The sequence below is a fragment of the Oncorhynchus gorbuscha genome, linkage group LG26, assembly GCF_021184085.1.
Source record: "Oncorhynchus gorbuscha isolate QuinsamMale2020 ecotype Even-year linkage group LG26, OgorEven_v1.0, whole genome shotgun sequence".
Lineage (NCBI taxonomy): Eukaryota > Metazoa > Chordata > Actinopteri > Salmoniformes > Salmonidae > Oncorhynchus > Oncorhynchus gorbuscha.
In genome coordinates, this window is record NC_060198.1 from 22,177,470 (window position 1) to 22,192,978 (window position 15,509).

General features: G+C 42.1%; 1 protein-coding gene across 3 annotated transcripts in view; it reads right to left on the minus strand.

Annotated features, from left to right (window-relative positions):
- Positions 1 to 943: 943 nt before the first annotated feature.
- Positions 944 to 15,509, minus strand: part of LOC124015052 (synaptogyrin-1-like) — a 28,144-nt gene continuing 13,578 nt past the window's right edge. For 2 of the 3 annotated variants that reach the window (XM_046329946.1, XM_046329947.1), the window contains exons 2-4: positions 7,548 to 7,785; positions 6,357 to 6,502; positions 944 to 4,252 (exon numbers count right to left, since the gene is read on the minus strand). In XM_046329946.1, coding sequence (XP_046185902.1) covers positions 4,043 to 4,252; positions 6,357 to 6,502; positions 7,548 to 7,785 — 594 coding nt within the window. In that variant the 3' untranslated portion in view covers positions 944 to 4,042. The other variant, XM_046329948.1, reaches the window with a different exon arrangement.

The window sequence follows — 15,509 nt, forward strand, 5'->3', positions numbered from 1 at the left end:
GATGAACTGGCTGTCATGAAGGCCTCCACAGGAAAGGAAGACCCAGGGTTACTTCTGCTGCAGAGGATATGTTTATTAGAGTTACCAGCCACAGAACTTGCAGCCCAAGTAAATGCTTCAAAGGGTTCAAGTAAACAGACACATCTTAACATCAACTGTTCAGAGGAGACTGCTTGAAACAGGCATTCATGGTCGATTTGCTGCAAAGAAACCACATCTAAAGGACACCAATAAAAAGAGACTTGCTTGGGCCAAGAAACACAAGCAATGGACATTAGACCGGTGGGAATCGACTGACCATAAGTTCTGATAAGTTCAAATTTGAGATTTCTGGTTCCAACTGCCGTGTATTTGTGAGACGCATAGTAGGTGAACGGATGATCTCTGCATGTGTGGTTCCCACCGTGAAGCATTGAGGAGGAGGTGTGCTGGTGAGGGGTTGCTTTGCTGGTGACACTGTCGATGATTTATTTAGAATTCAAGGCACACTTAACCAGCATGGCTACCACAGCTTTCTGCAGCAATAACCCATCCCGCTTAGTGGGACGATCATTTGTTTTCAAGAGAAAAATGACCCAACAAACCTCCAGCCTATGTAAGGGCTATTTGACCAAGAAGGAGAGTGATGGAGTGCTGCATCAGATGACCTGGCCTCCACAGTCACCCGACCTCAACCCAAGTCAGATGGTCTGGGACGAGTTGGACCACAGAGTGAAGGAAAAGCAGCCACAAGTGCTCAGCATATGTGGGAACTCCTTCAAGACTGTTGGAAAAGCATTCCAAGTGACTACCTCATGAAGCTGGTTGAGCGAATACCATGAGTGTGCAAAGCTGTCATCAAGGCAAAGGGTGGCTACTTTGAAGAATCTCAATGTAAAATATATTTTGATTTGTTAAAACGTTTTTGGTTACTACGTGATTCCTTGTGTTATTTCATAGTTTCGATGTCTTTGCTGTTATTCTACAATGTAGAAAATAGTCAAATTAAAGAAAAACTATTGAATGAGTAGCTGTGTCCAAACAGACTGCTACTGTATATATACAAAAAATAGTAGAATATATATACAATTCTTGAGCACGTTTTGCCTTGGAAAAAACCCCACTCAGTTACACATACATGGATCATTACAAACATTTGGAAACAGAAATCACTAAAGTCTTCAGCTGTTGGCATGAAAGAAGAGATAACAAGCACCGGTCAGTCTGAAATCAACTGCTGGTATTCTAGTGCTAAGTCAAATGAGAGGCTTTGGAGCCCACTTTGGGAGAATCTCAATGGCATACTCCTCGCGTCCTCTCTTCTCACCCCCTTCTCTTTAAACCGTTGGATGAAAAAAACAGAGATCCCGCCCCTCTGACTTTATCCTCCAATTCTTTTGATATGTACGTAAGGAGAGAGGACAGGAGTATGCAATTGACACTCTCGCTTTGATTTTAAGGACATACACAATGTCAGTTATTAGTGTCAAGCCAGTGTTGGTCACATTTTGGTTGGCAGTCAACGTTGGTGCATGGGGGTTGGTTATTGGCGGAAAGGACTTGGCTTTTAAGTTGGTTATGTACATTGGTCTTATTAATTAGTGCTTACACGTCATCAATATAGAATTTGGCGTCTGCTGATGGAATGCTTAAGAATTTGATTAAATGTTTACCGATTTATCTAGTTCGAGAATTTTCTGCTATGAACAGTTGAGGACAATATCGGAGTTTGCGCTGGTGATGACGCAGCACATCTGCAACAGCTCAATTTATGTTAATGTGGCGCGTCTATAGTTGTGCTTTACTGTTAGTTGTTTGGTTCCTGTATGTCATACCCTGTCCTTTGTCCTGTATGATGGGATAACCTTTCAGATTTAGCACCGTTAACAGTGGGTTAGGCTTGGGTGTTAATTTGGCATAGATATGGCCAAGAGTAGACACCAAACAGTGCCATTTTACATTTGCCAAACAAAGAACGCTAAACTGGCTGAAAAGGGATGGCAAGCAGGTCCTAGGTCATTGTGCAATGACCAGGCTATAGTGTTGAGGCCCACAAAACACAGTGGTGTTTCATAGGACTTGCGTTGTTCAGGTCCCATCACCTATATCATCAGGTGACTATCTCGTCCCTTTATGTTTGCCAGAAAGTAGGTTTGCACACTAAGTGCATTCCTAACGTTCCTTTTTTAATTTGTGTTGATATATGTGCTAGTATAGGTGTGTATGAGTTCCAAGACTGCATCCCGACTCCCCACCTCTCTCCCAAAGTGTGCACTTGCACACTCTCCATCAAGGTTTGGTGGAAACTCCTTCCAGCCAATGCTTACACCAATCCCATTTTATCCATGATGGGGAGTATGCAAGTGCACACTTTGGGATAAGGGTGGACAACTGGGACACATAGGTGAATTAAGGCTGCAGAAAATAACCCTCTTCTGGATAGAACTCTGTCTGATCCCATGGAGGTGGCCAACCAACTAAAGGCAAACCGCTTCTGGACACCGACACACACACCGACTATGGTCTCTGAGAAGACTCTCGCTCTCTTTCATACCCTGCCTCCACATTCCCAGCAATGTTGTAGCACTCTGACTCACACACACAGTGATTGCCAACCCTTGGTCCAGTCCCACCCTGTTAGCCACCCAAAGTCCCTGTCAGGTATTCAAGTCTCAGATCTGTTAGTGCTATCTTGCCAACTCCTACAGTGCCTTCAGAAAGTATTCATAGCCCTCAAATTATTCCACATGTTGCTGTGTTACGGCCTGAATTCAAAATGGATTAAATGTATTTTATCTACACACAATACCTAATAAGGACAAAGTGAAAACATGTTTTACATTTTTTTTGCAAATGTATTGAACATAAAATCCAGAAATATTTAATTACATAAGTATTCACACCCCTGAGCTTTGCATGCCTGAATTGGACAATATTTGCACATTATTCTTTTTTAAATTCTTCAAGCTCTGTCCAGTTGGTTGTTGATCATTGCTAGATAGCCTTTTCAAGTCTTGCCATAGATTTTCAAGTTGATTTAAGTCAAAATTGTAACTAGGCCATTCAGGAACATTCAATGGCGTCTTGGTAAGCAAATCCATTGTGTATTTGCCCTTGTGATTTATGTTATTGTCCTGCTGAAAGGTGAATTTGTCACCCAGTGTCTGAACCAGGTTCTTTCTTCTCTAATATTTTGCCTGTGTTTAGCTCTATTCCATTTCTTTTTATCCTAAAAAAGTCCCTAGTCTTGCCAAAGACAAGCATAACCATTACATGATGCAGACACTGGTCAGTAAGGTTTTGTGTTGGATTTTGCCCAAACATAACACTTTGTATACAGGACATAGTTAATTGCTTTGCCACATTTTTAGCAGTTTTACTTTAATGCCTTATTGCAAACAGGAATTATTTTATTCTGTACAGGCCTCCTTCTGTTTACTCTATCATTTAGGTTAGTATTGTGGAGTGCCTATAATGTTGTTCATCCATTCTCAGTTTTTCCCTTTCACAGCCATTAAACTCTGTAAATGTTGTAGTCACCTTTGGCCTCGTGGTGAAATCTCGGAGCGGTTTCCTTTAGTTAGTTAGAATGCCTGCATCTTTGTAGTGACTAGGCTTTGCAGGTTGTATCAATACACCCAATTAACTTCACCATGCTCAAACTAAGCACATTTTTACTCCTGAACTTATTTAGGCTTGCCATAAATAAAAAATAGGGTTGAATACTCATTTCAGCTTTTCATTTTTTATAAAAATGTAAACATTTCTAAAAACATAATTCCACTTTGACATTATGGGCTATTGTGTGTAGGCCGGTGACACATCTACATTTAATCCATTTGAAATTCAGGCTGTAACAACAAAATGTGGAAAAAGTCAAAGGGTTTGAATACTTTCTGAAGGCCCTGTATTTCATCATCACAGCTAACACAAACAGATCTGGGATTTGGCTACCTTTAAGACACCCCATGTCCCCATAAACCACAAAAATGTCCCCTTAAACCACCCCCGATGCTGAGTAAGCCCATTCCTGGTCCTTCTCTTCCTCCGTTGGCCCTCTGGCTCAGTACTCCTGGCCCTGGTAGCCAGCAGAGCCATCAAAGGCTGGCTCTGTGCTGGCCGCGGTGTCAATGTCGGTGGCATAGCTCGTGTAGTCAGTGCCCATGGGGGACGCAGCATTGGGGTCGGCGGTGGGGTCAACGTACTCCTGGGAGAAGAGGGCCGAGTCAGCCCCCAGCTTGTACTTCTGAAAGCCCAGGAAGGCCTGCACCGCCTTCGGAGTAGAGAGGGTGTTATGCGGCAGGCGAATAATTGAAAAGGGAATGGGCAATAATATAGAGGCGATAGCAAAACAATGTATGCGTGGAGAAGGGAAGAGGGAGCCCAGACCATAGGGGGCAGCGAACGATTGGAAAGGGGATGGGCAACATCATGAAAGCAATAGCAAAAAAATATGTTGTGGGCGAGGGGGACAAACAAGAAAAGTGGAGACATGGGGTTGTGTGGGTGGGATTTGAATATGACAGATGGGCAGAATGAGATGACACGATAGACGCAACCAATGATAGTGGGGCAGGGGGGGTATATCAGGTAACATGCCAGTGATTAAAAAAAAGGTATGAAGTAAGGTTAGGAGGATGTATGGTAGTTAAACAAGGGTGGGACAACGAGAGAAAAAGAGAGGGAGAAAGGAGGAAGAGGGGAGGAGGATTAAGCCTGTTAGTTAGTTTTAAGCGGGGAGTGTCAAAACCGATACAGTCAGTGGTCCTGGAGTGACATGAGGAACCTTTCACCTGATCAGGCACCGTCTTTGACTTATTTCTTTTTAATACAATAGTAACAATTTATCATGAATAATAAACATTCTCAAATCATTCCAGTGTCGTATACAAAGCAAAAATATCCAAACGAAAAGAAAACTCATAATACAAAATAACAGACAGATTCACATAGTGGTTGCAGCCAGCTGGACCTGGTAACACTAAACACATGTCATTAAGCTGTAGTAGTTAGCTACAGCTGTGGCATGTGTGTATGGGGAAGCATAAGGCTAGATTAGGGAGAGGAGGTGAAAAGAGCTCATAGCTTTTCCTTCACAGATTTGTAGTTTTGGCATTGAAATCAAATGTGAACAATTACTACATATCTAAGATACAATCTAACAAGGTTTGGGATCAAATTGGTATGAACTCTGTACATTTTTATCACTTTCTAATAATTTCCTGATTGAACATTTTCTGTAGAGCCACTTTGCATGGTTGAGATCAATCTAAATTGAATGGTACCATGGAATCAAATTATTTTATCAAAATAATACTTTACATAAAAATGAATTGAGACAACCAGCAAAGGTGAACATAGCTAAAATGGTGGATTACTATGCCAGGCAATGGAGAACCTGATATGTCAACAGTAGAGTACCACCGATTTAACCCCACAAAGACACTCATTTTTGGCAATGGTTTGATATCAAGGCACTTTGGAAGGGCAATCTGAATCTAGCAATCAGATCCTAGCTGTAAACACTAGCCAATCATAGTAAACGAATACAAGGTACTCCTTCAATATGTTTAGCCATCTAAGGAGGACATCATTCAGACAGCCTGGACGGGAAGTTGGTGTGAGCGAAATAATGTGAGGGTCAGGATATCTATCATTAGGCTAGTGGTGGTGTGGGCTACGGAACGAACAGTTTGTTGTACTCTTCTTCGAACGACACTCTCTTTATCCTCTCCAGGGACAGCATTGTCAGAGCACCCTAGAGAGAGACAAACAGGTCAGGGACAGTTATGGGATAGAAAGGGTGGTGAGTATGGGTGGTGAGAGTGGTCACCAGATACAATCCTTCCATAAAGTTATGTATCATAGTCTAGAAAAAGCTTAAGGTTGAGACGGAAGCAAAGATTAAATTGGCGAAGAGGTAGAAACTTAGATCTGAACTAACTAAAACAGAGATTAAGCATCATTGTATACAAAAGTACAGCATAGACAAAGATTAAAATTGAGAAAATTAGGAATCTAAACAGACCCAGAGAAGATAGAATTAGGAGAGAAAGCTCAGATCCAGGTTACAAAACTGCAGAAAAAAAGAAGACACTTCTAAATATGAAGAAGAAGCAGTGTTAAACAGAGCTAAGTTAAAGACTGACAAAGAGGAGCAGAATGTTATGATCCAGCTTCAGACGGAGCAGAATTAGAGCCTGATGAAGAAGGCAGAGGTGATATGTAAATCAATTTAATTGAAGGGGCACTGATGGAAAAATGTGATATGAATACATTTTGCGTAAGATACATATTTTCTATTTTGTAGATGCACAAATGGCCATTACGCCAGACAGAAAGGTTGATGAAATGGAGGGCTGTTGTACTGTACGTACCCAGGTGAAGATGGAGAAGAAAGCAAAGGTAATGGCGGCTCGGGCTGCGTCCGCGCCCTCCCTTAGAGGGTTGTCCTCCTTCTTGGCAACCTGCCACTGGTTGGCCAGGAAACAGAACCCCACAAACCAGACAAACGACCAGAATGCTACAGGAAGGATGGGGAGAGAGAGAAAAAAAGGGAGAGGGAGAATTACAAACGGAAACCATTAATACTATGGGTGGTAAAACTAAAGAAAAAATCTGTTCTTGAAATGTAATATCATACTCAGTACTACCACATTACAAATGTCATGCCAATAACAAACTGACATGAGTATGTTTGTGCATTATGAGCAACACCACAAAGGTCATGCAACAATATAAAAAACATATCAACTACTGATACACAACATATTTTGCAACCATTTTTACAAGCCTCAATAGCCTCACAGTAATCAAAGTGGAGCCTCAAAGGTCATAACGAGTATGTTAGGGTTTATCAGCCACACCACAGCTAACCAGAGGGGGGCACCTGTGCACATACAAAATGGCTCCTACAGTACTCAAGTCCGCAATGTCCTAGAGCTGGGATTCAAATTCCAGAGCTCTGTTCCAATACTATTAATATGCATCCTTCTTTAATCCTTTCCTTGAAGTAATCACCCATCTGATATAATATAATTGGTGAGAGCAATGCAGTGAAAAGCTTGCTTCTATGCCAATCCAGTCACGGGGTGATTACGTCAAGGAAAGGAGGAAGGAGAGATTATACATTTTAAGAGTATACAGACAGGGCACAGTACCCCTAATGGCTATTGAAGAAACAAGACTTTTATCAATGTCCATGTATTGTTTCCTAAGAGTTTAGAAACGCTAAAGACAAAGGCCACATCCACCTCCCCACCCCTGAACCGAATATTCACAGAGCACCCAGATAAACCGTGCCTCCAAACACACTCCAAACTCATAGCATGACCAACTTCTCAACAAAAACAACCCCTTTCTTTGCTGTTAACACAATCACCTCCCGCATCTCCCAGTTAAACTCACACCAACAAGCCAAAACAACATCCTTCCTGTGTGGGGTGAAGTTGTCCGTAGACGCTGATCAGTGTTTTGAATTTCCCCCAGTAATGGTTAAGGTTCAAATTGGGGGAGGAAAAGCTGTTCCTAGACTGGTGCCTTTTGAGAAACTACACCCCAGAGCTTACCAGACACTCCAATGTCAGCAAGCACAGCCTTCTTGCGGTCCTTGACGCTGCTGATCTGGGGGAAGTAGACGTCCAGGACCAGGAAGGCAGCACAGCTTAGGAAAGCCAGGGTTCCCATCCCCACTGCGTAGTTACAGGCATTCTGGTTCCTGTTGAAGATGCAGAACTCCTCAATCTCGTCAGGCCGGTTCACATAGCCCTCGTTGGCTATACAGCCAAAGATCACGATGGAGAAGAGCTGGGGGAAGAAGAGAGGCAGGGTGTGAGAAAGAAGTTGATTGAGGAGAGGGTAGAGTAGGGAGAAAAGGAGAAATGCATAGGAGCAAAAGCCTGCAAAATCAGTAGCTCCAGGAGGACAGTTGGCAACTGCTGATCTACAGCACATGGTAGTAAAATCAATGTGGATGGTAAATCAGTTGCACAAGCTGATCCTTTTTGTATTCTATGTAAATCTGTTATACAGGCATATGGAAAGTAGTGTCATGACGTGGCAATCATTAATTCAATGACTTATCTTATCAATTAACTATGTTTAATTAATTACATGATTAAATTTATCATGTAACAACTTGGGGCACCACGGGAAACTTATTTAACAAGTTATTATCTCCCGAATTAAACTCTTATAAGATATATTCATATCTATAGATAAGTCACTTATACATGTATTTTTATCTCATCAGTCTCATTCTGAACGACATAATATTCTATAAATCTGCACGAACCCTAGTCTACATGATGAGTTAATTATTTATTTACTAAGCCAATTTGTGGAAACTTTCTAAATATTTATGCAGAAATACACACAGTATAGGTTGAATAATGCATTGAAAAGTCCCCAGTGCACTAACCCGATATGACGGCTGGTTACACAATGAAAGGGGTGGGGAAAGAAAGAACGGGAGAAGAAGAGACAAAGGAATTCAACTATCGTACATAGTTGAATAACACGCTCATCGCAAATATGGATATTTAGCACACTAACAACTGCTCATTCAGATTTAAAAATGCAACGCAAATATGAAATCGCCCGATCCGTCTGTGACGAATAGTTTGACAGAAAGTCTCTGGTTGAGTATGTCTCTGGTTGTCCACCAGAGATCACCATGTCCTTAGTAGTTGTAGTATCTTTCTTTGTTCTGGAAGTGTTCGTTACACTGGATACATCAGACATTCCAATGATCGTTTGATAAGATCTTCCTTGTGTATTTGGTCAAAGTTCTAGACTACTTTACATGCAGAGCGGCAGGCGGTGCATGTCTTAGTCTTCTTCACTCGTCGAGTCTCAGGAGGGTCTTGTAGTTTTAGACCATTTGTCACATATTCAGCTCGCGCTGCCCATATACTGGTCTAGTAGTTTTAAACCATTTTTACATGTCAGTAGCAACCACGCAATGTAGCTATTGTAGCCACCGCTCCACGCTGTCTGGTCTAATGTAAATTTAATATGGAGTCCTTTAGAAGAACTCTGGAAAAAGGGCCGTTCCATCCTTTTGGCATAATGTCTGTGCTCATGTAGGCGTGGTTACTGACTGGCAACAGTTTAGGTAGAAACAATTCTCATTTAGAAGGCTAAAATCACATTTCATCCTCATAAGTTTAACAACATCTTACAACCTGTTACTGTTATTTTGTTACACCGTTCTTAATGAAATCACAAAACAACAACTGATTTGACATGATTATTGTTTGGAGCCCCAACAATCATTTCCCACATTATTTGCATTAAAAATATTGTTTTAAATGTCCAACCTTTTGATGTTAAAATTTTTGGGGCAGAGTCTCTTTCTACACACAAAGAATTTTTGACTTTTCCATACTGCAGTGCACAAGACAGGAAGTTTACGACCAGTCGTCAAAGTCCCAGAACCAGCCCCACTTAATATCTGGTAGAAGAGAGAGAGAGGGGAGCTCTCTTTGATCCTCACCCAGGAGGGAAAGTCATGACATTATTCAGACCCCTTGACTTTTTCCATGTTTTGTTACGTTACAGTCTTGTACTAAAATGTAAACAAAAAAATCCTCATCAATTTACACACAATACCCCATAATGACAACTCAAGAACATTCAGAAACTTGTCCCGACACCACTCATGCATTGTCTGGCTGTCTGCTTCGGGTCGTTGCCTTGTTGGAAGGTGAACCTTCGCCCAAGTCGGAGGTCCTGAGCGCTCTGGAGCAGGTTTTCATCAAGGATCTTTGTACTTTACTCCTTTCAGCTCTCCCTCGATCCTGACTAGTCTCCCAGTCCCTGCCGCTGAAAAACTTCCCCACAGCAGGATGCTGCCACCACCATACTTCACCGTAGGGATGGTGCCAGGTTTCCTCCAGATGTGACACTTGGCATTCAGACTAAATTAATTCAATATTGGTTTCAGACCAGAGAATCTTGATTTTATGATCTGAGAGTCCTTTCAGATGCCTTTTGGTAAACTCCCAGCAGGCAGTCACGTGCCTTTTACTGAGGAGTGGCTTCCGTCTGGACACTCTACCATGAAGGCCTGATCGGTAGAGTGCTGCAGAGATAGTTCTCCCATATCCTCAGAGGTCACCTCCCTGACCAAGGCCCTTGTATCCCGATTACTCAGTTTGTCCAGGCGGTCAGCTCTAGGAAGAGTTGAGGTGGTTCCAAACTTCTTCCATTTAAGAATGGAGGCCACTGTGTTCTTGGGGACCGTCAATGCTGCAGACATTTTCTGGTACCCTTCCCCAGATCTGTGCCTCGACACAATCCGGATAATTCCTTTGACCTCATGTCTTGGTTTTTGCTCTGACATGCACTGTCAACTGTGGAACCTTATATAGATAGGTGTGTGCCTTTCCAAACAATGTCCAATCAATTGAATTTACCACAGGTAGGCTCCAATCAAGTTGTAGAAACATCTCAAGGATGATCAATGGTAACAGGATGCTCAATTTCAAGTCTCATAGCAAAGGGTCTGAATACTTACATAAATAAGGTATTTCTGTTTTCCCTTTGTCATTATAGGGTATTGTGTGTAGATTGACTATTTTTTTTATTTATTTCATCAATTTTAGAACAAGGCTGCAACATAACAAAATGTGGATAAAGTCAAGGGGTCTGAATACACTGTAGTAATGTATGATGTCATGCAGAGTCACAACATGATCATGTCATCACACTTTGGGGTAAAATGAATCCAGAACCTACAAATCCACAGTCCCATTTTCACCCAGTTGTCTACATTCAGATACATGTATGGCAGTACCTGATCTGACACAAGTGTAGATGAAGGAAGATCCTAGTGACACATCATGTGAAAGAGTAAGCAAAGTCAAAACCGGCCCATCTTGCACCAATGGCAGTAACTACATCATAAGAGCGTCTGCTAAATGCCTTAAATGTTAAATGTTATAAAACCATCTAGCATTATAGCAGCATTAAAAACTTCTATTCATTTAATTCACATACATTAGAAAAATGACTCGTATACTGGAGTACATCTCAACTGCTTTGATCCATGTTCAGGCCAGGGTTGATGTTTGTTTTGTTGATGATGAGATGGGATGATAGGGGACTTGTGTATACTACTGCATCTATTGCGCTCAGGCACGTGCACAGTTAGGAGTCAGCCTGTGCCCAGCACGTGCCCCTTTGAACTCCCATTCGACAAGTGCCCGTTTGTGGGGGGCTATAACTATTATTTTATGTATAAGGTTGTCGTTATTGTTCTGAACCCATTGCCCGCAAGTCGTTGTGACGTTGTCAAGTTCGCTAAACCCGTCTGTTGGTTGCACCCGATGGTCTGCCCTGTACTGAGATTGCACACGCCCGATATCCAAACATGTCACCGGTCGAGTGTGTGTAGCAAGTCAACTAGTTTAAATATCAACAGTGCTGCCTCAGCAGCATAACATTTGATTAACATCATCATTAATATTTGGTTTGGTTGGCTGATACAGGCAGCAGAGAAAGACAGGAGAGGAGCAGCTGCATCAATTACCCTCGCTCCGACCCAACTCCATCCCTTCCTCAGTCGTCAGCAGCAACCCAGGTAGTCTAGACTAGCTAACCACCCTGTAGTAAAATATCCACACAAGACACCATATATCTAGAGTTAGAAGATTATAAATATTATATTATGAAATTATCTTTAAGAGCATTTAAGATAGCTAAATCACAAATCAGCAACACAAATCAGCAACATAAAAATCCAGCTAGTTAACAAGCAAATTTACATCAATCATCAACGATCAGCTGATAGCCCTCCCTCTTTTTCCAATGTCAGTTTGAGCACCTGCCCACTGAAAGATCTGTACACCGCCCTGACTCCACTTGTGGTGTGTGTGTGTATGTGTTTGTGTATTCCCCACCACAGGCAACCCCATCCAGCATTAGGCATGTGAGGAGGTAGCGTGGGGGCTGTCCTGGAAAAGTCCTGCGGTTTTAACAGCTGGCCTCTTCAGAAAGCCTTGTGTGCACGCACGCGCATATATGTGTGAGAAAGAGAGAGCATGCATGAGGGAGTGGGGTGGTGGTGGTATGACAGAGCATCTCTGATGTAATACTGTATGTGCTGGTGGCTGGCAAGCAACCAGATGAGTGGATAAAAGTACAACATGTAAGAGAGAAAGGAGATGAGAGAGAGTGAGGAAGAAGAAGAAAGCTAAAGTAATGGCCTTTAGCCTTCTTTCAATGTGCATCTTCCCCATTGAACTATCATTAGCTGTGCTGAAGCTGGCCCACCTTGGTTGGCAGGAACTCCCGCAACACCTCAGGCTTATAACCTACTGAGTGCTGTACATTCACTGCTCTTTGACTAACTAAACTAATATTCACATTCAATTTGAATACGCTACACACACAATATATACGAACAATATACACACACACACACATACATACAGTGCCTTGCGAAAGTATTCGGCGCCCTTGAACTTTGCGACCTTTTGCCACATTTCAGGCTTCAAACAAAGATATAAAACTGTATTTTTGTTTTTTGTGAAGAATCAACAACAAGTGGGACAGAATCATGAAGTGGAACGACATTTATTGGATATTTCAAACTTTTTTAACAAATCAAAAACTGAAAAATTGGGCGTGCAAAATTATTCAGCCCCCTTTACTTTAAGTGCAGCAAACTCTCTCCATAATGAACCTGTCTATGTAAACTTCCCACTTCAACTGTATATGAAGATTGCATCCTTGCCTCCCTTCCATGTTCTGAGAAAAAAAGAGTGCTGCTATCTGCTCCATAATTTCTTGCTTGCTTCCACCCCATTATTTGATCATCTTCCTTTGCTGTCATTTTTCATCCCAAACTTCTCTAAACCATGCTTTATAGCTCATATTGTAAGCATTTCATTGCACAGTTTACACTGTATCCTGTGCGGATGACAAACTTTGATTTGAAAATGCAAAGAGGATAGAGATTTGTTTGTGGACATGATCTGGTTGTAAATCTGTGAATTCCCTACTCTCTAGTTGTCTGCTGGTGTGGTCTCCCTCCTGGTCCATTCACCTACTCAGATATATAATTACTAGGCTAGCAGCACAGCTCTCAGTCCTGTCTGGATCACAAGGCCCCAGCACCTCATTGACGTATGAAAGCAGGCATTGTGGCTGGCACCACGTGGGGTCCTGATCTTGTGATCATCAGCAGCCTTTCATGCTCCATATTAAGCCTGAGGGAATTTAGTGTTTGTATGTTTATCATGTGATCAAAAAATAATAAACTTAATGCACGACTTTCTCAAGATGAGCAGCACTGGCTTTCTGTTACAGTTTCACTGCTGCACCACTACCACAACCAAACAATTAAATGCATCCAAAAGATATATGTTGGATTACTGTCAGAGTCCCAGTGTGTGCCTATTAGTGTGCAGGATGTCTTTCAGGCAGGCCTAGCAGTCAATAAATCAATCAGGGTTTGCACACCATTACAGCTAGAACCCCTTAGCTTTGCTGCAAGCTACAACCGAGGCCTACAGAGGCACTTTGCTCTTGCGGTCATAGCAATACTGTGAGCAGACTGCACTGGATGCCCTCTCCGCTCTCTGAATCTCCTTGTGCTAGTCTCCCTCAGTCAGTGTATTCTCCTCCATCACGGAGTACCACTGATACAGATGTTGATTGAGATGTACATAAAGGAGTCCTTGACAAAGAAACATGGACACACACACACACAGCTTGCTGGCCGAGCACCACATTTCTGCCCTCCCCCACAATAATTCCATTTTAATCTCAGTGACCTTGTGTTCACACACACAGAGAGACAGAGACAGAGAGAGAGAGAGAGAGAGAGAGAGAGAGAGACAGAGACAGAGACAGAGACAGAGACAGAGAGAGACAGAGAGAGAGAGAGAGAGACAGAGAGAGAGAGACAGAGAGAGAGAGACAGAGAGAGAGAGAGAGTGAAAGGTGGAACAACCAAGACTGACAGATTCTTTGAGTCACAAGACCGGGTGTAAGTCGCTCTGGATAAGAGCGTCTGCTAAATGACTTAAATGTAAATGTAAATGTAAGTCTTTCTCCATACTAATGCACACATAAGTACTACCAGGAAACCAGAAATGCCAACTCCCGATATACAGATGGCTAGCTGAATATAGGCCTAACATGAAGTTGCAGACGTGCATGTTAATGCATAAGTAGCAGACAGCTCAAAAAAAAAACAGGAGGAAAAGGCACATCCATCCTAGACAAACCAACCATCAAACCCAATTTTTGCTGTGGAAATATCAACGGAACAATGTTTTCAACTGGTTACAGTAATTTCAACGAAACAGAATGAAAAACAGTTACAAAATGAAAACCGATTGCTAGAGCAAGGTCAGCAATAGCAACTTCAAAACACAACACTAAAGAGTGTTCTTGAACACACCACTACCTACTACAAACTACTACAACCCTGTTCCTGGAAAGCTAAGAGAAGTCTATATTCTCCACCGGTCTTCTCGGAGTAGATTGGCCTCAGCTACTTACATCATAAGCCCTTACAAAATTCCCCCGCCCATCTCTACCTAAAGGCTGTGGTGAAAACTCTGTGCCCAGTAGAGCGTCTAGATCCAGATGCTGGTCTTGGCAGGAGGAACAACTCAATGACACCAATATCATCCTGGTTTTGGGGAACTGTATTTGAGCTCCGCTCCAATGAGCCGCATACACACAGAATCAGAGGTCCTCTCCACATCACAGCGAATCATCGTCACACAAATAACAAGAAGGAGAGAGAGAAGGAAAGGAGACGGCTAGTCGGGAATGTAGTGCTCATAACAGAGAAGAGAAAGATAGGGTTGCTATTGGGGAGGTGAAGTGCAGCTTTAGAATGACATTTAGCTGCTGTACCGTAGTGTGTATATACATTCGTGGCACACACACATTCATTTAAACTGTCAAAAGAAAAAGAGAACAAAGGTTATCAATTTGCTAGCTGAAAAATAATAGAGGGTCATCCAAAACATGAACACTAGTTCACATTTCACCAGGGCAAAGTCCCAGCAGAATCTTCTGGCTCATTAGCTCAACAGCTGCTGGGAATTGTTAGATATCCTACCAACATAAGACTACTACTAATACTTGACAGACTTCCATTCGATCGACACATTTCGTGGTATCCCTCCTGGCCTCTAGTTAATATGTGAAAAAGAAACCGATGCACACTGGGGCTCTTGGTAACTCCAACAAGGTTTAAGGGGTGTCAATCATCATTTCGGTCTAATGAGACAATGGTCAATCAGGGTCATGTTCAAATTAAAAAATCCAATCAAATTTTACTTGTCACATTTTGTTAAGAACAGGTGTACACTCACAATGAAATGCTTACTTATGGGTCATTTTACAACAATGCAGAGTTATAGATAAAATGTCATCAAAATTAAATAGTGACAGTAATAAATACACAGTGAATAACAATAAAGATTTAAAAAATAACATGGCTATATAGTACCAGTACAGAGTCTATGTGCAGGGGTACGAGGTAAATGAGGTAGCTACAGTGG